Source organism: Puma concolor, chromosome D2 (genome assembly GCF_028749965.1).
Source record: "Puma concolor isolate L17-30 chromosome D2, mPumCon1.1.hap2, whole genome shotgun sequence".
NCBI lineage: Eukaryota > Metazoa > Chordata > Mammalia > Carnivora > Felidae > Puma > Puma concolor.
Window position 1 is genome coordinate 63,523,596 of NC_141677.1, and position 22,750 is coordinate 63,546,345.

The 22,750-nt window shown below is 39.3% G+C and overlaps 1 protein-coding gene across 1 annotated transcript in view; it reads left to right on the top strand.

The window, feature by feature from the left end:
- CFAP58 (cilia and flagella associated protein 58) overlaps positions 1-22,750 on the top strand; it is a 111,791-nt gene that overhangs the window by 20,150 nt on the left and 68,891 nt on the right. Inside the window, exons 8-11 of the mRNA XM_086680803.1 lie at positions 1,297-1,379; positions 6,433-6,624; positions 17,117-17,278; positions 17,982-18,128. Coding sequence (XP_086536929.1) covers positions 1,297-1,379; positions 6,433-6,624; positions 17,117-17,278; positions 17,982-18,128 — 584 coding nt within the window. The remainder of the gene's footprint in view (positions 1-1,296; positions 1,380-6,432; positions 6,625-17,116; positions 17,279-17,981; positions 18,129-22,750) is intronic.

The window sequence follows — 22,750 nt, forward strand, 5'->3', positions numbered from 1 at the left end:
GAAAGAGTTCTTACAAATCCATAAAAGGGGTAAACAATTCATGAGAAAAATGGGCATAGGGCAAGTGTGGGCAAATTTAAAAACAAATACAGGGGGCACCTGGGTGCCTCAGTGGGCTCAGGTCTTGATCTCATGGTTTGTGAGTTGGAGTCCCTCATTAGGCTCTGTGCTGATGGTGTGGAGCCTACTTGGGTTTCTCTCTCTCTCTCTCTCTCTCTCTCTCTCTCTCTCTCTCTCTCTCCTCTCTCTCTCCCCCCATTTCCCCCCTCAAAATAAATAAATAAACTTAAAAAACTCACTGTTAAAAAAAAGCAGAAATACAAGTAAGTGGTCATTAAACATGAAAAAGTAGTTGATTTCACTACTAATCAAGGAAATGTAAATGAAATACAGACATACTGGCTTTGATACTCTATTGGCTTGTTAAAGATCAAAGAGTGATAATATCCAGTGATGGTCTGGGTGTGGATTTAAGCTGCTATTAGTTTTCTGGAGAGAAATTTGGCAGTAGGAGAGAAATGTCTTTTTTTTTTTATCACCTTCAATCCAGGACTTCCTCTTCTAGAGTAACAAATGAATGAGAACTTTCACAGAATTATGGCTTATAATTGCAAATAAATAAGTAAAAATGGAAGCAATTTAAATGTTAAGGTAGGGGATTGGCTAAATAAATTACGCATTTTCATATAGTGAAATATCACAGAGTCATTAAAATTCTGTCGTAGTTGCACATTTATAATATAGAGAGGCATTTATTTTATGTTAGTTAATTACGAAAGCAAGCTACAAAACAGTATGTGTAGTATAATTCATTTTGGTGTATGTATATGAATGTGTATATATTTATATTTTTATGCACACACATATTTGCATAGGAAAAAGTCTGGAAAGAGACATATGAAAATCCTAAGTAGATTCTGGTTGACTTGAAATTTTTTCCCTTTTGTTATTTGGATGTCTCATTTCTGTCTGTATTCCTAATTATTTGTATAATTAGAAAGATTTAGAAAGAGCAAGGACTCTTGGAGTCAGAGAAACCATGCTCCCAGCCTCAGCCCCTCACCTCTTGGCTGCAGACTGTTGGCATGTGGCTTAATTCCTCTAAGCCTCAGTTTCCATCTGAGGACAGGGGACCTCCTTCATGGCATTATGGTGAAGATCATGTAACCCTCAATAAATAGTAGTTTTATAGCTGCAGATAAATCTATAAAGCAGTTTCTCTGTTACATTGGCTTTGGCAGATTCTTTCTTAGGTTGGCTTCATATTTCTTCTTCTTCTTCTCCTTGGTCATTTAGAGGTGGAGACTTCAAAGAAACAAGCAGAACTTGATAAGAAAGCAATGGATGAGCTTCTGAGAGAAAGGGACATATTAAATAAGGTGAGTTTGTTTTCTGTAGCACTGGTAAACAAATGTCTTTCCTTAGTGCTATGATATCTGCCTATTAGGGGATAGAAAACTCTGAGGCAAACAAAAGTAGATTAGAAATAAATAATCGTGCTCAGTTTTCTTCCAAGCTGCTGTGCACAGTCCACCATTCACTGGCTGAGAATTGAAACTGCATTATCACCAGGGAACACAAAGGGACTTGGGAATTATCATATAAACGAGGAGCGGATTTCAGAGCGCTGTGTGGATTCTGATTTTATTGCTGGTGTGTTATTTGGCATCCTAAGCAGTTGATCAAAATTTCTGAATTTAATATCTGTAATCTGCAACTTTTGCTAATCCAGAAGATACAAGTGAACGCGAATAAAATTCTAACTTTGAGGTGTTCGCTGAAAGAACAGCCGGTTGATGACAAAAACCTTCCCTGTACCTTTTCGGGATGTAGGTTTTCGGTTTTGCTTTTAGCCCTCACATCTCCTAGTCTTTGGAGCTCAATCTGGTCCAAAGCTGAGGAAGGGGTTGGGGGAGGCTTGAGGCCTGGAAAGCCTCCATTCAAGGGAGGGACCCTTACCCCCACCCCTTTCCTCTCCAAACCCTTCCAGAGGATTCCTTCCAGTGATAATCACTCTTAGGAGATTAACTACTTTCAAGGATTTAGGGTAAATTTCTTGCTCAAGGATTTCCTCCAGGGAGAAAAAATCAAAGGGCCAGTTATAGAGGGGGGAGGCTGCTTGCAGAACAGTCTAGTCTGATGGCTTTTGTCCTAGAGAGCTTCGTCTCATCAAGTAGAAACAGCCTATATTTTTTCATTCCAACTTTTATGATTTCTTTCGATTTTTCAGAGATGAACAAATATTGACAAAATAGATCACTCTGTAAGCTTAACTGAGACTAGGGATCTCAGGAAGTAGTAGGAAATTACATATCTTTACATGATGAGCTCTCCTTAGAAAATCATTGTGGTTTTTTTTTTTTTTTTTTTTGCATAATGCTGGAAACTGTTCCTTTATTCTATAAATTTGCACATGCAAACAATGTTGTTGGATTTAGATTTGTAATTAAAATTTTTTTTTAGTTTAGAGAGAGACCACGCACAAATTGGGGAGAGGGGAAAAGGGTGGGAGGAGAGAATCCTAAGCAGGCTCCATGTCTAGTGCAGAGCCTGATGCAAGGCTCCATCTCACCACCCTGAGATCATGATCTGAACCGAAATCAAGAGTTGGATGCTCAACTGACTGAGCCACCCAGGCGCCCCCTTTTAATTTATTTTTTTTTTATTTTTTATTTTTTTTAAATTTTTTTTTTCAATGTTTATTTATTTTTGGGACAGAGAGAGACAGAGCATGAACGGGGGAGGGGCAGAGAGAGAGGGAGACACAGAATCAGAAACAGGCTCCAGGCTCCGAGCCATCAGCCCAGAGCCCGACGCGGGGCTCGAACTCACGGACCGCGAGATCGTGACCTGGCTGAAGTCGGACGCTTAACCGACTGCGCCACCCAGGCGCCCCAAATTTATTTTAAACATATGCATTTAATTCATTTATATTTTATGTATTCTGGTAAACAACCAGTAGATTTTTCTGCCACAATAGGACATCTAGAGCATCATTACTTTTACATTTATTTGTTTAATTTGACTGATGTCAGTTCCTCCTCTAGGGCAGGGTATACTTTCTTTTTTCTTTTCTGGTCGGCACATCCTTAGTGCCTAGCACAGCATCCAGCTCTCCGCAGGTATGCAATCAACCTTTACTGGTAATACATTCTTTCCCCAACGACTTGAAATGCCACCTTCACTGAATGAATGAGTGACATGGTTTTGACAGGCAGCAATGTTAATATATTTTGGCTCTTTCAGTGTCATGTTAAAGTGGCTTTGTCTTTTCTGGAGTGAAAGTTTAATTCAATACTTGAAAATAAAGTTGACCTTTTTTATTTTCTGCATCATCACCCAACCAAGGTTTACTGTCTTTATATTCCGTGGTTTTCAGACCCTTGGCTGCAAGTCTGTATTGGTAGGAGATTTAGGAAGGGGCCACCAGGTGCCTTGTGGAACCCAAGGATCCAGGTGGAACTGATGGGAACCTGACCTGACATCTTGGGATACACGAAAGCCCTGTCTCACCACCACTGGATTTCCTGCTGAGTTTTTGCTTTTGTTTCTCTCTTTCACAGAAGATTGCCTCCCTGTTTCCCAGTCTGTTTGGGGAAAAAAAAAGGCTATCATCAACAGCTCCCAGTTTACATCCTCTGTTGACCTTCAAAAAGCTAAAGGCCCTATTTCAAAAATCCCTGGTCCCTTCAGCTATGGCCAGAGAAGTGAACCCTCTTGCATGAGTGTGGCTGTCAGGGTGACACTGTTGTTGCCTCCATGTTTTCAGGGAACAATCTGGCTTCTCAGGCAGCCAATCCAAGGACTTTCTGCTTCAGCATCAGAAATCACTAGTGCAGCTTAAAAAAAAAATATCGGAGGCTGCGTCCCATCCCAGAATCAGAATCTCTGGATCTGAGACACAGGCATCTGCATTTCCTTAAGAAACTGCGTTAGTTATTTTATTGTAGTAAAATACACATAAGACAATATTTACCATTAGTGACATTTAGTACCTTCACAGTTTGTGCAACCATCACCACTATCTAGTTCCAGAACATTCTCATCACTCCCAAAGGAACCCCTACACCTGTAAAACAGTTGTTTCCACCACCCCTGGCAACTACTAGTCTACTTTTTTCTTCTATGGATTTGACTATTCTGGATATTTATGTAGCTGGACTCATACATGACTGTTTATGTCTGGCATCTTTCACTCAGAATGATGTTTTCAGGCTGAAACTGTGGTGTAGCATTAAAAACAATTTTTTTTAAACGTTTATTTATTATTGAGAGACAGAGAGAGACAGACCATGAGCATGGGAGGGGCAGAAAGAGGAGGAGTCACAGAATCCAAAGCAGGCTCCAGGCTCTGAGCTGTCAGCACAGAGCCCGAAGCGGGACTGGAAATCACAAACCGTGAGATCATGACCTGAGCGGAAGTCGGACACTTAACCGACTGAGCCACCCAGGCACTGCAGGACTTCATTCATTTTTATGGATGAATAATATTCCACTGTGTGGATATACCACATTTTGATGACCTGTTTATTAGATGATGGACATTTGGGTTGTTTCCACCTTTTGGTTTTTGTGACTAGTGCTGCTGTGAACATTCATGTACAAATTCTTGGTTGGACACCTGTTTTCAGTTCTTTTGGGTGCATACCCAGGAGTGAAATTGTTGGCTCATATGCTAATTCTAGATATTTGCATTTTGAATGAGCTGGTTTTATTTTACTGTGTAGTCAAAGCCCTGTTACGTGATTAGGTTTAAATGTTCTAAGCTCACAAGAACAAGAGTAGAGCTAGGATTGAGGTTATCTTTGGGGTCAGCCAGCCCTGGACTCAAATCCTGGCTCTGCCCCAATCCTGTTGTATGAACCTATAGGCAAGCAGCTTAACTTCTGAGTCTTAGTTTCCTACCCTTAAAATGGGAGCAAGAAAGTACTCATTTCCAACCCTAGAGGAGAAAGCAGGAAAAGACCTCTCTGACCTCAGCCGTAGCAATTTCTTACTTGACACATCCCCAAAGGCAAGGGAAGTAAAAGCAAAAATGAACTACTGGGACCTTATGAAGATAAAAAGCTTCTGCACAGCAAAGGAAACAACCAACAAAACTAAAAGGCAACCAACGGAATGGGAAAAGATATTTGCAAATGACATATCGGACAAAGGGCTGGTATCCAAAATCTATAAAGAGCTCACCAAACTCCACACCCGAAAAACAAATAACCCAGTGAAGAAATGGGCAGAAAACATGAATAGACACTTCTCTAAAGAAGACATCCGGATGGCCAACAGGCACATGAAAAGATGCTCAACGTCGCTCCTCATCAGGGAAATACAAATCAAAACCACACTCAGATATCACCTCACGCCAGTCAGAGTGGCCAAAATGAACAAATCAGGAGACTATAGATGCTGGAGAGGATGTGGAGAAACGGGAGCCCTCTTGCACTGTTGGTGGGAATGCAAACTGGTGCAGCCATTCTGGAAACCAGTGTGGAGGTTCCTCAGAAAATTAAAAATAGACCTACCCTATGACCCAGCAATAGCACTGCTAGGAATTTACCCAAGGGATACAGGAGTACTGATGCATAGGGGCACTTGTACCCCAATGTTTATAGCAGCACTCTCAACAATAGCCAAATTATGGAAAGAGCCTAAATGTCCATCAACTGATGAATGGATAAAGAAATTGTGGTTTGTATACACAACGCAGTACTACCTGGCAATGAGAAAGAATGAAATATGGCCCTTTGCAGCAACGTGGATGGAACTGGAGAGTGTTATGCTAAGTGAAATAAGCCATACAGAGAAAGACAGATACCATATGGTTTCACTCTTATGTGGATCCTGAGAAACTTAACAGAAACCCATGGGGGAGGGGAAGGAAAAAAAAAAAAAAGAGGTTAGAGTGGGAGAGAGCCAAAGCATAAGAGTGTTAAAAACTGAGAACAAACTGAGGGTTGATGGGGGGTGGGAGGGAGGGGAGGGTGGGAGATGGGTATTGAGGAGGGCACCTTTTGGGATGAGCACTGGGTGTTGTATGGAAACCAATTTGACAATAAATTTCATATATTGGAAAAAAAAAAGAAAAAGAAAATCTCCCTTAAAAATTATTTTTGCATATGCTGTCATATACATATACATTTTATGATGATACCACATTATATTTGTTGTATTTTAAAATACAGACTATTTTTTTTTTAAAAGGAAGTACTCATTTCCCTTGGATGTTGTGGTCACTTAGTGCACTTACGTATGTGTGTGTCTTGTGCAAAATTAACATAATCTCTAAATAAGATGTAGAGAATATGATTATTTTTATTCACCCAAAAAACAATGTATCTAATTATTTTAGGGGTGAAACAGGGTAAATTTACCCCCCCCGCCCCCGCCACACACACATTTTGAGTAACGTGACTGCTCTCTTGCCTTTATTTTTAGAACATGCTTAAGGCAGTCCATGCGACCCAGAAACAGATAGACCTGGTAAAGCTCCATGAACAATCCAAGAGGAACCTGGAAGAAGAAATCCAGAACTACAAGGATGAGGCTCAGAAGCAGAGAAAGATCATCTTTCAGCTGGAAAAGGAGCGAGATCGGTACATCAATGAAGCCAGTGACCTTACCCAAAAGGTAAGTCACTCCTTGATGATGTGGATGAGCACAAGCACGTTCTTTCTGATTGTCACACACTGTAGCAAAGAGGATTTATTCAGATGTGCGCTTGTGGTTTGCGTGAGAATTTAAGAGAAATGACGTCAGCAGAGTAAAAGCTGTCCCAGAGCTGATCTGGGCCAAACTGCGAAATGGACAAGGCCAGTGCTTAGGGGTCCCCTTCACCTGTTGTCATGCCGTGCAGCTTCCCAGAGCTGGATGCATGGGGGTAGGATGGGATGGTGGGGGAGCTCTTGGCATCGTTATCTCTGCACCCTTTGTTCACACCCCCCACGTCTGGCCCTGAAACCCTTGTCTCTTCAGACGGAGGATTGCAGCTAGTAGTTAGGAGCAAGGCATCGAATTAAATAACCTCAGATTAAGACGTGAGTAACTACTGGCATCAGGCAAATGTTCACACAACTATGGGCAACCTGAAACCTCACCTCTGGCAGAAATTCACACGTTGTGTAGCTAAGTCCCACATCTCTACCTCTTGTACGCTGCTGGGGAGAGAGAATGCTCAAGGCAGTGTCTTGAAGAATGACTTCGGGGATTTGGATTCTACTTTAACCAGTTGTCTTAGCACATTGCCAGCATTAAGCATGACTGGTCAGACTATCCACCTTCAGTGCATTCACACCTGCATAGAGCAGGGGGCTTCATGAGGGGGTTTCATGGTGTCAGGAGGTGGGGTTGGGAAATGGGGGAAAGTTTTAAGTATGAGGCTGAGAGAAGAGAGTTTGGGAGAAAAGACTCATTTAATGAGGTTCCCAACCACCCCCGGCTGCCTCGAAAAGTGTTCTCTACTCTGCAGCATAAGCCCTCTTTATCATCTCCTCAATGAAATCTTCAGTGCGTTCTACAGTGTTTACCAGTGCGCTTGAATGTTTACATTTGTTTTGTGTTTTTTTGGAGTGGGATCTCAGAGAAGATGACAAGGAGGACAGCCAACATTTGAATTATAAACATTAAGAAAGTGGGAAACAAGCATTACTGTTAGGAAATCAGCTTCTTCCCGCTTAGACTAAATAAATGCCGAGCAGATGTTTGTAGAATGTAAGTTTGGAGGAACACAAATGCATATGCTCTGTCAAGCCCTGGCTGGACGTGTCTTCCTTGTAAAAGATCCCCCCGGTGATTCTCATACCCCTGACTGGGAGCCGTTGGTATACAGCATTTCTCTTCTGACTTAATCATCTTACAAGCGCCATTGATTGATTTCCTGACTCGGAGACGACCAGCTGTCAGTTCAGGAACTTGTATTCTCCAGCCTGGGCTGGCCCATTAGGCTCTGCATCCGTCAGCTTAAGCTGTAACAAATAACCCTCAAATTTCAGTGGTTTATAGCAACAAAAGATTTATCTTTTGCTCAAATCAATGGCCTTTGAGGGTCAGCTGCAGCCCTGTTTCATGCCATCTTCACTTCAGGCTGGCCTCGTACAGAGGGAAAACAGAGTAATAGTGAACCTTGTGATGCTCTCAGAGCTTCTGCTGGTAAGGGAAGGGCGCAGGGCTTGTCCATTCATATTCCCTTGGCCAAAGCTAGTCACGTGGCCAAGCCCAACATCCCTGGATAGGAGTATAAATCCTTCTAAGAGAGAGGCACTGTCTGGTGAGACAGTAAATATATCTGAACATATAATCTGTCGCAGCTTCCTACTTCACCTTCTTGATGATCAATCTCTCTCCACTCCTGGCTGCCATCACACTATCAAAACTAGCTGTTAAAAATTCCGATGTGATCTTAGTATCACCCCCAGCCTTACAAACCTCTGTCACTTCTCAGCAACTGGGGCAGTGCATCTTTAGCACATGTAGAAAATAATATGTCTATAGCTAGTGGGAATTAGGGGGAAACTGCTCAGGGCTGCAGTGGACTAACCCAGGGATGCCTTGGTCCCCCCTGGTAGAGTGAGTCAGTATTTGGACACATATCTATAACGCATGCAAGACAAAGTAATTGGTGTGCTGTGATTTATGAGACAGAGTCCAAGCTCTTTGTTCTTCCTGGAAAATCCTTCCTTCCCTTCTCTGTATGGAAAACTCCTCTTCATCCTTCAATACCCAGCTCAAGTGCTCATCTCTGGGGTCATGCCTGCTCTGACCTCTACTTTGTGGATTTATTGATATCTCTGGAATGGCACTTATCATCTTCTCGAGTATTTTCTTTGCACATTTGCTTTTCTTACTTTACAGAGAGCTCTTGAGAATAGGGTCTTTATCTCATTCATTTCTTCACCTGCAGTGTGCTGGTAAATACTAGGCACCAATAAAGTGTGTGTTAAACAGATGGATAGATGACAAGTGATAAAAAGAATGCTGCCACTGATTTTAATACAGGATTATATATTTTTCTGTTTCCTTGTAAAAGGTAAGGGTACCAAGTTTTTTGTTGTTGTTTATTTTTTCTCTTTTCTTTTCTTTCTTTTCTTTAACTTAAATCCAAGTTAGTTAATGTATAGGATAGTATTGGTTTCAGGAGCAGAATTTAGTGATTCATCACTTACATACAACACCCAATGCTCATCCCAAGTGTCCTCCTTAATGCCCATCACCCATTTAGCCCATCCCCCCACCCAACTCCCCTCCAGCAACCCTCAGCTTGTTCTCTGTATTTAGAAATCTCTTATGGTTTGCCTCTGAAAGTGCCAAGTTTTGCTGGTAACTGTTTTTCACAATTTCTGATGTTTAATCGCATAAGCTTATATAATGTATCACTAAATCATCTGAGCACAGTTCTTAAAATATTATTTATTAACTGCAATTTTTCTGTCTCTTACTTAACCCCTGATAGCCTTATATATGTTGCTATGGCAACTCCAGTCATCTCTAGACTTCTTCTTAAGGTCCCGTGTGTCCTTAATACATATAAGAAATATGCTCCTCCCCATATTTCTTTCTTTGTTTACTGTTACACACACACACACACACACACACACACACACACACACACACACTCGCACACACATACCTCACTCATTCAGACAAACAGAAAACTCCCTTTCATGCATTCTATTGATAGGGAGTTGAGGACTGATATCAGGGGCTGGGGATAATGTCACAAAACTGATGTTTTTATCTATTTCTGGAGTGAGTGTATGTTGTTCCAAGTTTTGACCCAGCAATTTCTTTTGTAAGAACTCAATCTATGGAAAAATAAAAATGCAAAGAGTTTTACAAAAGAACATTCTTTGAAATAAATTCTGCTACATTTATATGAGACAATATTATGTACCATGAAAACCACGTGTTTGAAAAGTAGTTTTAAAAATAGGGAACATGTTCACAATATGAATCTGACAAAAACAGAATGCAAAATTACTTATATGGTTTGACCTAGTTTTATCCGTGTGCATAGGAGAAGGGTTGATATTTGATTTTGAACTCTTCATATTACTTATTTTCTAAATAGGTACCAAATATTTTTTGAAAGATGGATGGAAAGTATAATTAGATATCTGAATTAACTACTCAAAGACTTACTTATAGGTACTTACATTAAATTCTTCTTCAATAACATATTTATCATTATGGGCCTTCCCTCACTTCAAATTCATTTGGAACATGTTGCCATAATGGACAATCTTACCTGAACTATCCTTGGCAGTTTTAGCTGTGAGCGACTTATGGCACGGTCTCTTCTACCTTCTGGGCTGCAAAAACAGTGTCGATATTTGCCTTCTGCTTCTTTCCATTTAGAGAAAAAAAGGTGAAATCTTAGATACTAAAAGGCCTACATTACATTTTATTAATTTTACTTGGCATTTGCAAACAAGGCAGAAGATCCTTTTCTGTGCCAGAATTGGATGGCTCAGAATCCCAAACCTTTTCTTATGTGCCTGTCTCAGTCAACACTTGCCATAATAATGCTGCATAATACAGAACCACCAAATCTCCCTGGAGTGCAAAAACAAGCACTTATTTCGCACACATCTGCAGTTGAGTGGGAGTCAGGTGATCGAGGCTAGGCTTGCCTGTACTTGGCTTGAGGCTGTGAATTGGGTCTGGTTTTGCTCTACATGTTTCTGATTCTCAGGATGCATGGTGTCCTCATGGAGAAAGAAAGGAAAGCAAAGGACAAACCCACCCACACAAGCACAATTCACAGCTCTCTACTTGCCTAATGTCCTTTGACATCCCATTGGCTGTGGCAAGTCACATGTCTTATCTCAAACAGCAAGGGGAGATAGACTCTTCCCACTGAGGTGGTGGGGACAGGGAGAGGGAGTGAATATTTGCAGAACCATAAGATAACCTAGTCCAACGTTTCAGCACTTTTTATCCTCATGGTTTCTCCTCTGCTGCACTCCCAAATTTTACTATTCAGATAAGTCGAGAGGCACTAGGAATGGCATTGTGAGTTGTGGTCCACCATATTTACTGAACTTTTGTAAATTCTGGGTAAAACCATTCCTGGTTAATAGTTAAATCTGTGACCCATCTTGCACATTATGCACTTAACTCATTTTAGAACCCCTCCCTTTTCATTTTAAATATTAAACTTCTGGCCATTCCTCTCCCAGACATTTTATATGCCAGAAAGCATTCTTTCACAATGGATGCTTACCTACATGTCCCTTAATGCTCTGCTTATTTGCCTGTAACAGTGTCGCTCACGCAAAACCCTCCTGCACAAAGTTCCAAGGCATGAATAATAATGTGCTTTCAAGGGCTTAGCAGTAAATGAGGAAAGCAAAGGTTGATCAAAGAAATATTGTTGACTGAATAGGTACTTCATGATGAAATGAAGCTCCTGTTTCTTTGATATTAATTTGAAGTTTTATACAGAGCATCTTCCATAGGATAGAACCCCGGACATACACAAATTATAAGCTTTTTCTGTTGTAATAAAATTAGTGTACAAGGGATTACTGCTTTCCTGCAGAACAGAATTTGATCCATAGAAACATCAAATTTGTTAAGTACTAATATTATAGAATAGGACATAATGTTAACCTGTCACAAAAATCTATTATTTATTAAATGATGAAATTATGATATGCTAGGTACTTAGATGATGGTGCAAATATATGTATCTTCTCACTTAAATCCTCATAATAGCCATCTGAGGTAGATACTATTATATCCCTCATTTTGTAATATGTTATTGTAATATGTTATTACATAATGTAATATGTTATTAAACATATGTAATATGTTATTAAAAACAGACACATAGATATGCCTCTCTAAAATTTAAGGTAGAAGATAAAATAAGAAAGCAAGAGGGACGCCTGGGTGGCTCAGTCGGTTGGGCGTCCGACTTCAGCTCAGGTCATGATCTCGCGGTCCGTGAGTTTGAGCCCCGCGTCGGGCTCTGTGCTGACAGCTCAGAGCCTGGAGCCTGCTTCAGATTCTGTGTCTCCCTCTCTCTCTGACCTTCCCCCATTCATGCTCTGTCTCTCTCTGTCTCAAAAATGAATAAACATTAAAAAAAAAAATAAAATAAATAAAAAATAAGAAAGCAAGAAAAATAGAGGAGACTTAAAATCTCACGTGCCTGGCCACATAGGGTTTTTGTTTGTTTGTTTTTTTTGGTTTGTTTGCTTTTTTTAGAGAGTGAGTTTTTTAGTTTCATTATGAAGGTAAAGACATTGTCAGCATTCAAACCATTGACATTGAGTCAGAAAAACTTATTGGAGAAGTTTATTATACTGATATTTCATCAAATGTAAGTTAAAGGGTTCCAAATTCAATGACCTACTTTCTTATCCTGCCTTAGTCTATATGATGTTTTGACTATGCTGCAGATTTCCAGCATGCATTATTGATTTTTATCTCACTCTTATTTCTATTGGCAGGTTGTTTTAACAGAAAAAGAAAAGGTAGTAGGTTATAAACTGGAATTGTACCCTCATAGTGCACTGTAAGCATTTTCTGGGCTAGTCTGAAGTAGGCTTATGAGGGCCAGGATCTCCAAGTCTCTGGCTGTAACAAAGCTTTCTATATTTGTGTGGGATTTATCTCATGAGTTGGTTTGAGGTATCTAAAAGTGTAATCAATTAATTAAACTCCAGTCCCACAGCTGGCATCCCATATTCCCTGATATGCCATTTTCAACAGGGGACAATCTGCTGACTAAAGGTTTTGCTCCTACTTAACACTCCACACATTTTATGAATTTTCAGGATTTGACATCAGTTTGAATGATTTCCATAGAAAAAAATCGAGTTCCAACCCTCAGAACTAAATTGCTTTGTAAATTGTCTTTTCCTTTTTCCTTTTTTTTTTCCATTGTCACTTAACTAAAATATCTTTGATCTTGGTATCACGATGGGTTCTTATTACTCCCAGCTTTAACAATCCAGAAGCATGTGCACTGTGATTTTGTGCACTGTTTTGTGCAGAAAGATGGACCCTGCCAGCCGGATGCCTCCAAAAGAAATGCCCTTGGCTGTATCCTTTTTCTGGAGTGTTCTTCTGTCTGTGCAAAGGATTATTCTTGTTATATCTCAAAGTGATTGAACAAGCAATTTTTTTCTTTTCTCTGATGTGCAGCTTGATATTCTGAATGCTGATGATGCTGTTCAAAGTATTTTCAATCCATTCGTTTCACTGACCCCAAAGAGGGTAATCATGTCCATAGAAAGGCTAAATTTTAGTCTAAAGTAGTGCTTTTTCTTTTTTTTTTAAATCAAACAAATAACTGATCAACTAATGGATATCTTATTTAGGTTTTTACATTTATTTTTAACTTACACATTTTCGTTACTGTGGCGGTACCTTAAAACACTGCCTGCTATAGATTCTACAGATGTGGATCAAAGAAATGAGGGGAGAAGGAATGGGGTTTCCATTCATTTCAGGTGTATCCACATGCCTTTTCCCCAGACCTCCTTGTCTCAGATTTTCTAGTTTATTTCCTTCTAGATCCTCAACCAACCATCCAACCATTCACCACTGTCTGTATACATTCTTACTTTGGGATACTTTCTTTCCACACAGAGTGGATGATAGCAATTAATAATAATAAAACTATAAGAGCATATGGAAATACTTTGTACAAATCTAGTGGCATAAATTTAAAAAAATGGCCGAAATGGTCAATTCTCTCAAAAATACATACCTACATCAAGGTTTGACTTGAGGAGAAGTAGAAAACAGAAAAATCAATAGCTATGGCCACCAAAAAAAAAAAAAAAATGAGGGAGAATAAGCTCCAACACTCACAGAGGACCTAATAACTTTATAATTGAGTTTCTTCAAACTTTTAAGAATCAAATAGTTCTCAGGCTCTATAACTTTCGAAAAAGTGCTGCTCATGCACTTTGTATCTTTTGGGGTAATACTGATTGGCACTGCTCTACTGATGTATAACCCATGCCTTCTGCAGTGATAATGAGTAAAGACGCCAGGCCAAGGACAGAGCTTGGGGTCTGAGGTGAGTCCTTGGTTGGGATGGTTGAGGAAGAGGTAGTTCCCACAAATTGTGTAAATCCCAAATATTAACTGCTTAGAAAATATATGTAGGACCATTCTTAGAAACTATCCATTAACCTTCCAGTGTTTGAACCTGTCATAACACCCTATACATGTCCTGGTTATATTTGTACCTTGGTTATCCATTTTGTGGTGGAGTCACTCAGTAGAGGTGAACTTGAGGGTAGGGAATGTGTCTTCTGGTTCTTTACATCACTAGTGCTTTTACAGTGCCTGCCATAGATAAGTCCTCAATACATGTTTATTGAGTGAACGAATAAATGGGTGAGTGAATGAAAGAGTGAACAGAAAGGTACTCTGTTCACTTTACGAAACTAGCAGAAACCTTGATACTGAAATAGAACGAAAAAGGAAGTTAGAGACTTAGATCACTTGTGAATACTTATGCAGAATCCTAAATGAAATTCTGGCGAACCAAATTCAACAGTACATTAAAAGCATCATCCAGTATGACCAAAGAGGGTCTGTCCTGAAACTGCAAGGATAGTTTTCTGTTAAGAAAACTGTTGCTGGCACTATGGAAATGGAAAGTGTTACAGCCATTTTGGAAAGCAATCTATCAATATCTATTAAAGTTAAAAACATATATGTCTTTTGAACCAGATATTTCACTCCTGGGACTCCTTCCCAACAGAAGTAAAAACACAGGAGCATAAGGACACATGTACAGAAATGATTATTTCAGCAGGGTTCAGAGCAGCAAAAAAGTGGAAACCAAACTAAGGCCCCTCAGAGGGGAAGAGCTGAGTGTATAGTGTCTCACTCCCACTGGAGGGCATTAAACCACCTTTAAAGAGAATGAATTAGAGCTACTCCACATGATTCCCCAAAATATTATTGAGAGATTAAAAAGCAAGGTGCATAAAATGTGTATAAGGAGATCACATTTTGCTAAAAAATAAAAACAAAACCCAAAAAAGCAAGACAAAGGAAGACAAACAAATCCCTGTGTCTGTATATTTACTAGTTGAAGAGCTGTGGGTGATATTACTTTTTTTTTTTTACTTAAATTTCTTTCCTTGTAAAATGAGGGTGATTAATAATGCATATCTCATAGGATTTTTTGTAAAGATTAAATGATAGAATGTACCTGAGAAATATTGGCTGTTATTATTATTATGCTAGAAGACTTGAATATGTGTAGAATTCAAAGAAAAATGTGGAAGAACACATACTAAATTGTTAACCTGGTTACTTTATGTGTCAATGAGGGGTTGATATAGGTAGAAGAGAGAAGGAAGATCCAAGTAAATAAGTAAAAGAAAAAAAAAATTCACGTTGATGCATTTATTTAAAATTATGGCACATGGGACTACTTATAAACACATAAAATTAAAATACTTGTAAAAGGAAACATTTATTAGTAAGTATATCAAATAAATAGAACCAATAAGAAAAAAATAGTCTAAAATAATATACGCTGAAAAGGCTTTTACTAAAATTTAACTCCATCCTTCCTTAAATATTTTTTAAATGTTTATTTATTTATTTTGAGAGAGAGACAGAGAGACAGAGAGACAGAGAGTTGGGGAGAGGCAGAGAGAGAGAGGAAAAGAGAGAATCCCAAGCAGGCCCCGTGCTGTCAGTGCAGAGCCCAATGCCGAGCTCGAACTCACAAACTGGGAGATCCTGACCTGAGCTGAAATCAAGAGTTGGAGGCTTAACTGACGGAGCCAACCAGGTGGCCCTTTCCTTAAATATTTCTAAGAAAACTTTGAAAGGTGTTTATTTAAAGATATAAAGGATAAATATATTAAACACTAGGCATCATTAACTCTGATGGGAAAACATTAGAACTGTTTCTTGGAGTGTGTTTTCTGGAATACTAACTCCACATGGGGGAATAAAAGGCTTCTGTAGTGCAATGACTGGGGAACATGTTGCTCACAAGTAACCCACACCTGAGTCGTAATGAATATGAGTATGTCAAAGGTGTAAGTACTTTTTGACCTTTAGGTTCTAGGTAAAATACCTCCTTTTCAGAGAAACCTTCTCTGGCCATGTTACTGCATGGACATGCCCTTCTTTCTATTCTCTGTCACATTGCTGTTTCTTTCCTTTAGTTATAACCATTAATTAAAATAACGCCACTGAAATGCAGTAAAAATCTTCTGAAGAATTTTCCCCTTACATATTCTAGCTTTTGTCTAGACCATCATTCCATTGATTCAGTCTTTCTTGCTAAAGTTTTTCTTCTGAAGGAATTTTTGAAGAAGTTTGTCCTTAAAAAATCAATTTCTGTGGACATTGCAGCTAAGAGTCATGATTATATAATTTCAATTGTATGGATTGCTTGTTGAGAAGCATTGGCTCACGGTGGAATTTTGTGCCTTGGTTTTTCATAGTTGCAAAAAAGAGGCAGTTATCTTGTATCTCATCTTTCCTAGAAGTGTTTTGTGCACAATAGAATGCATTTTTATGAAATCCTTTGAGTTTCCCTGATGGAGCGAGTTTGACATTGGCAAGACAGTGCTTTGATTGCTATCGATGTCCAAAGGCCACTTTTCTTTTTCGTGGTTAAATTTATAAAGCTGTGAGTGTGGCCAAACAGCTAAGTTATCTCTTATCTTTCTTAGTGCTCCATGTGAAGATCTGTTTAAACCTGCACCTTTTCTTTTTTTTTTTTTTTTCGGTGGGTGGGTGTTCAGGAGAGGTTTTCAGAATTGAAAGAATTTTTTTCCTCTTGTGATCACAAAATAACTGCTAAAGCCTTCGTGCTTGAGCAGAACTCTGGTGTAGATAAAATGTATGTTTGCCCCTAATCAGCTGGGCTGAACTTCTGTGTTGCACTGCAGTGATCAGAACTGCATTCAGATTTCCTGATTGCTAACATTTCTACCAGCTACTCTTAGATCAAAATCTCTGTTTGTCCTGAACTGATAATTACAGATTGGCTATGTAACCATTTTTCTTTTTTTTTTTTTTTTTTCTTTATATATGAAATTTATTGTCAAATTGGTTTCCATACAACACCCAGTGCTCATCCCAAAAGTATGTAACCATTTTTCTATACTTCTTTTTCCCCCAGGTTCTCATAAACATGGAAGACATAAAAATCCGTGAAATGCAGATTTTTGACTACAGGAAAAAAATCGCTGAATCAGAAACTAAATTAAAACAGCAACAGAACCTGTATGAAGCAGTGAGGTCAGACAGGAATCTGTATAGCAAAAATCTAGTTGAGGCTCAGGTAAAGAATATGTTTTTGTCTTTATGTTTTGACTCCTCCCCTTCCTGGGTTCAAAGCAGTTTCTGTTATCCTAATGGCAGGATTTAGAACAAGGGATGCAAGAAATCTCATGGAATTCACCTGAGAGAGAAGGATCAGTTTGTGCAGAACTATCAGATTATTTGAAATAGAAATGACACAACTTGATACAATGGGAAGATCATGGTCCTGCTTTTAATTATTATGTAGAATTGCCATTCTCTTGTTTCTAATTTTTCAAACTGCTAATAGCTACCATGGCTGAGAGGGGAGCAGCATTCTGTTGTCATTTAATTGCACATCTTTGCTTTGTAATCTCTTAGTTATGATGTTTGTTGTTGGGCCAATTCTTCCCTTGTAAAATGAAGAATAAAATGTGTGTGTTGTGTATATGTTTGTTGTATGTGTGTTGTATGTATGTGTTGTGTGTGTATGTGTGTGTGAACTGTTCATTATGCATACTTTGTATATATCTCATGAGACTATTTTGAGAGTTAATGCTACAAAGTACTTTCAGGTTGATGGACACAAGGTACAAAGGAACAGCAACCTGGTGGTGATTGTCCAGGAGACCCTTGTTTTGAGAGAACCTCCCTTAAAAGCTCTTGACTATTTATTGAGCTTCTATACAGAGGGTGATGTCTATTTAATTCACTTTCAAACATTTCTCCTTTAATTTTGTTAGGATGAAATAACAGAAATGAAGAGAAAATTAAAGATTATGACCCATCAGGTAGATCAGCTGAAAGAAGAAATCTCAGCCAAAGAGTCAGCACTTGTGAAGTTACATCTGGAACAGCAGCGGATAGAAAAGGAGAAGGAAACTTTGAAGGTACAGATCATATAATAAAAGTGATGGACCAATAGACTACCTCTTTGGCCCACTTGAGGCAGGCTCCATGCTCATTGAAGGCAACAAGGTGCAGGGAGAACAACCGAGGAACCAGGAGGATGAACTCTAACACCTTCAGGTCAGGCTTCTGTATGGGTAGTGCTCCCAGGTAGAGCAGAGGAGGAAGCCAGTGGAGATGCATAAGCACCCCTTTCACCTATACTGCTATTATCACATCAGTGGAAGAGAAACTAGCAGGTCAGCAGTGCCTAGGAAGTCCTGGAGCTTGCAGGCTTGCTACAATCCCTTTGCATTTATAACCTCAGTCCAACACCCATACCCAGCCCTCCCAAACTCTTCCCCGGACCTTCCATAAGGTGGTGCTGGCAAGACTTTGTCCCTCTGCTCCTAATAGTTGTTTGCTTTATGTGCACCTGACTTTTCTACCTGCATTAGCATTAGCCACTCCTCCAGAGCATCACCTCTGTCTTTATATATACTACTAAGACATATCCTTTTAAATCTACTAACTTCGAACATTATATGTCTACCAATATAACATAAAGACTTTCCCCAAGAATACAGACCAAATAATTATGCCCTTTCAAATCCATGAACCAAATATGTTTTAGTATACACATTCACTAAACCTAATGTATTTTCCTTTTCCTATCCAATCCAGTAGATTTCCCTTCTAATCCATTTGACCGAAGAATTAAAAAGGAACTGCTAAGAGTATGAAAGTATCACTTTCATTTGAAAATGTATACGCAGAATACTCATGGATGTCTATAAGCCACTTGCAGGAACTATCTATAGCAAATGAGAGACTGGGTGTCTTGGTTTCTGCACATATTTGTTTTCAAAGATAGTTTCTATATTGAAAATGTGTAGCTTTAATGCCAAATTTCCTTGATTCCAAGATGCCATAGATTGAACATACACTCTGAATTTCATAATGGGTTTTGTCAACTTAATGATGGGTCTTCATGTAAATAAGACTACTATATTAAATCAAGGCACGTTTGGTTTGAGAAAGATTAAAATATAACAAAACTGCCTTTACAAAAAGATATGATAATTGATATTTACCTAAGACTTGATCTTCCCACTCTAGATTATGATACAAAAGGAATAGGAGGAGGGACTTAAGATGGTGGAATAGTAAGGGGACCCTGAGCTTGCCTTGTCCCTCGAATACAGCTAGATCAACATGAAATCATTTTAAACAACTAGGATATCAGTCTGAGGATTATGAAAACAATCTGCACAATTGGAGGGAGAGAATGTGACAGAAGCAAGGATTGGAGCTGTGAACTGGGGGAGAGGAAAGCAGTGGTGCTGCGTAGGGAAGGGAACCCTTTGGCAGGGAGTGGTCAGGAAGAGAGAGAAAGAGTGGTGGGGATTGAATTAGTGTAGGATTTGTGGGAGATCCTGTGATGCAGGGATCCCCTGGGTTGCACTGGGAGAGATTGCCCCCCACTTCCTACTGTACATTTTGAAGAGGGTTTTTTTTTTGTTTTTTTTTTTTGCCTTTCCAAGGACAAAAGGCCCACCAGGAGCTGTTGAGTGGCCAATTCAACTTCAGGGAACAGAGGTGCCCTCAGATGGATGATATCCTGGTCCCAGCTTTTTGCTCTGTGCCACAATAGACTCCAGCCACTGGGTGTGCACTGTGTGACTACTTTTCTGGGACAGAACAGTGAAGGGCTTGCTGTGAGTCTCTCCTCCAGAGGAGGGGAGTGGTCTGAGTTTTGCTGGGCCTTTTAAGATTTGGTGTTTCGAAACCCAGCCATTGGCCAGAAATAAAACACAGAACTGTGGCACTGGGAAGACAGGTTAAGGATAGAGATCTGATGAAAGCCTGGGACATTTTTCTGTGAGTTCCTCCTGAACAGCAGAGGCTGTGGGTTCCCATCTCAGGGGAGGAGAGGATGGGATGATGCCATCTTCCACCCACCCCCCTGCATACCAGCAGTATCAGACTTCAGAGCGAAACACAGCACCATCTAGTAGAGGCCGAAATTGCTTCCACCAAGCCCTGCCCACCTACACCTTCCAGGCATATCTCCACTAGGGCAAGTTGGCCTGAACCAGAGTAGCAGGACCCTTGTACAGAAGACCAGCACAAATCCCTTCCACCTGCTTTGTCTACATTTTATAGTGTGCTGCAATGTTTCAGCTCTAAGGGGAAACTGGATCTAGCTTCATTTGGGTTTCTTTTTGTTTGTTCATTTTCTTTGCTTCTCTTTTTGTTTGTGTTGTTTTCTTTTTCTTTCTTGGGTACAGAAAGAGAAAATTTGTTGTTCTATTTTATTTTCTTTATTGTTAAACCTTTTTTGAATTTATAATTTCTTTTTAAAAATATTTTTTCTTGGGGCGCCTGGGTGGCTCAGTCGGTTGAGTGTCTGCTTCTCTGATGAACATGGATGCAAAAAGTTTCAACAAAATACTAGCAAACCAAATCCAACAATACATTAAAAGAATTATTCACTATGACCAAGTGGGATTTATTCCTGGATTGGAGGAGTGGTTCAATATCTGCAAATCAATCAATGTGATATACCACATTAATAAAAGAAAGGGTAAAAACCATATGATCATTTCTGTAGATGAAGAAAAAGCATTTGATAAAGTACAGCATCCTTTCTTGACAAAAACCTTCAAGAAAGTAGGGATAGAATGAACATACCTCAACGTCATAAAGGCCATATACTAAAAACCCACAGCTAATGTCATCCTCAGTGGGAAAAAAACTGAGAGTTTTCCCGTTAAGGTCAAGAACATGACAGGCATGTCCACTCTCACCACTATTGTTCAACATAGTACTGGAAGTCCTAGCCTCAGCAATCAGGCAACAAAAAGAAATAAAAGGCATCCAAATTGGCAAGGAAGACGTCAAACTTTCACTCTTTGCAGATGACATGATTCTCTATGTAGAAAACCCAAAAGATTCCACCAAAAAAATCGCTTGAACATGAATTCAGCAAAGTTGCAGGATATAAAATTAATGTACAGAAATCTGTTGCATTTCTATACACCAATAATGAAGCAACATAAAGAGAAATCAAGGAATTGATCCCATTTACAATTGCACTAAAAACCATAAGATACCTAGGAATAAACCTAACTAAAGAGGTAAAATATCTGTATGCTGAAAACTATAGAATGCTAATGAAAGAAATTGAAGAAGACACAAAGAAATGGAAGAACATTCCATGCTTTGGAAGACCAAACATTGTTAAAATGTCTACGCTACCCAAAGGAATCTACACATTCAAGGCAATCCCTATCAAAATGACACCAGCATTCTTCACAGAGGTAGAGCAAACAATTCTAAAATGTTTATGGAACCAGAAAAGACCCTGAATACCCAAAATAATGTTGAAAAGAAAACCAGAGCTGGAGGCATCACAATTCCGGACTTCAAGCTGTTATTACAAAGCTGTAGTCATCAAGATGGTATGGTACTGGCACAAAAAGACACATAGATCAGTGGAACAGGATAGAGAACCCAGGAATGGACCCACAGATGTATGGCCAACTAATCTTCAACAAAGCATGAAAGAATATCCAATGGAAAAAAGTCTCTCAGCAAACAGTTTTGGGAAAACTGGACAGCGACTTGCAGAAGAATGAACCTGGACCACTTCTTTATACCATACATAAAAATAAATTCAAAACGGATGGAAGATGGAAGATGTAAGACAGGAAACCATTAAAATCCTAGAGGAGAAAACGGCAACCTCTTTGACCTCGACTGCAGCAACTTCTTACTAGACATGTCTCTGGAGACAAGAAAAGCAAATATGAACTACTGGGACCTAGTCAAGATAAAGATCTTCTGCACAGCAAAGGAAACAATCAACAAAACTAAAAGGCAACCGACGGAATGGGAGAAGATATTTGCAAATGACATATCAGATAAAGGGTTAGTATCCAAAATCTATAAGGAACTTATCAAACCCAACACCCAAAAAACCAGAATAATCCGGTGAAGAAATGGGCAGAGGACATGAATATACACTTTTCCAAAGAAGACATCCAGATGGCTAAGAGACACATGAAAAGATGCTCAACATCACTCATCATCAGGGAAATACAAACCAAAACCACAATGAAATACCACCTCACATCTGACAGAACGGCTAACATTAACAACTCAGGAAGCAACAGATGTTGATGAGGATGTGAAGAAAGGGGAACCCTTTTGCACTGTTGGTGGGAATGCAAACTGGTGCAGCCGCTCTGGAAAACAGTATGGAGGTTCCTCAAAAAGTTAAAAATAGAACTACTCATGACCCAGCAATTGCACTACTAGGTATTTATCCAAAAGATACAAAAATGCTGATTCCAAGGGGCACATGCACCCCAATGTTTATAGCAGCACTATCAGCAATAGCCAAATTATGGAAAGAGCCCAGATGTCCATCAACTAATGAATCGATAAGAAGATGTGAGATACATATACAATGGAAATTACTCGGCGGTCAAATAGAATGAAATTCTACCACTTGCAACAACATGGATGAAAGTAGAGTGTATTATGCTAAGTGAAATAAGTCAGTCAGAGAAAGACAAATATCATTTGATTTCACTCATATGTGGAATTTAAGGAACAA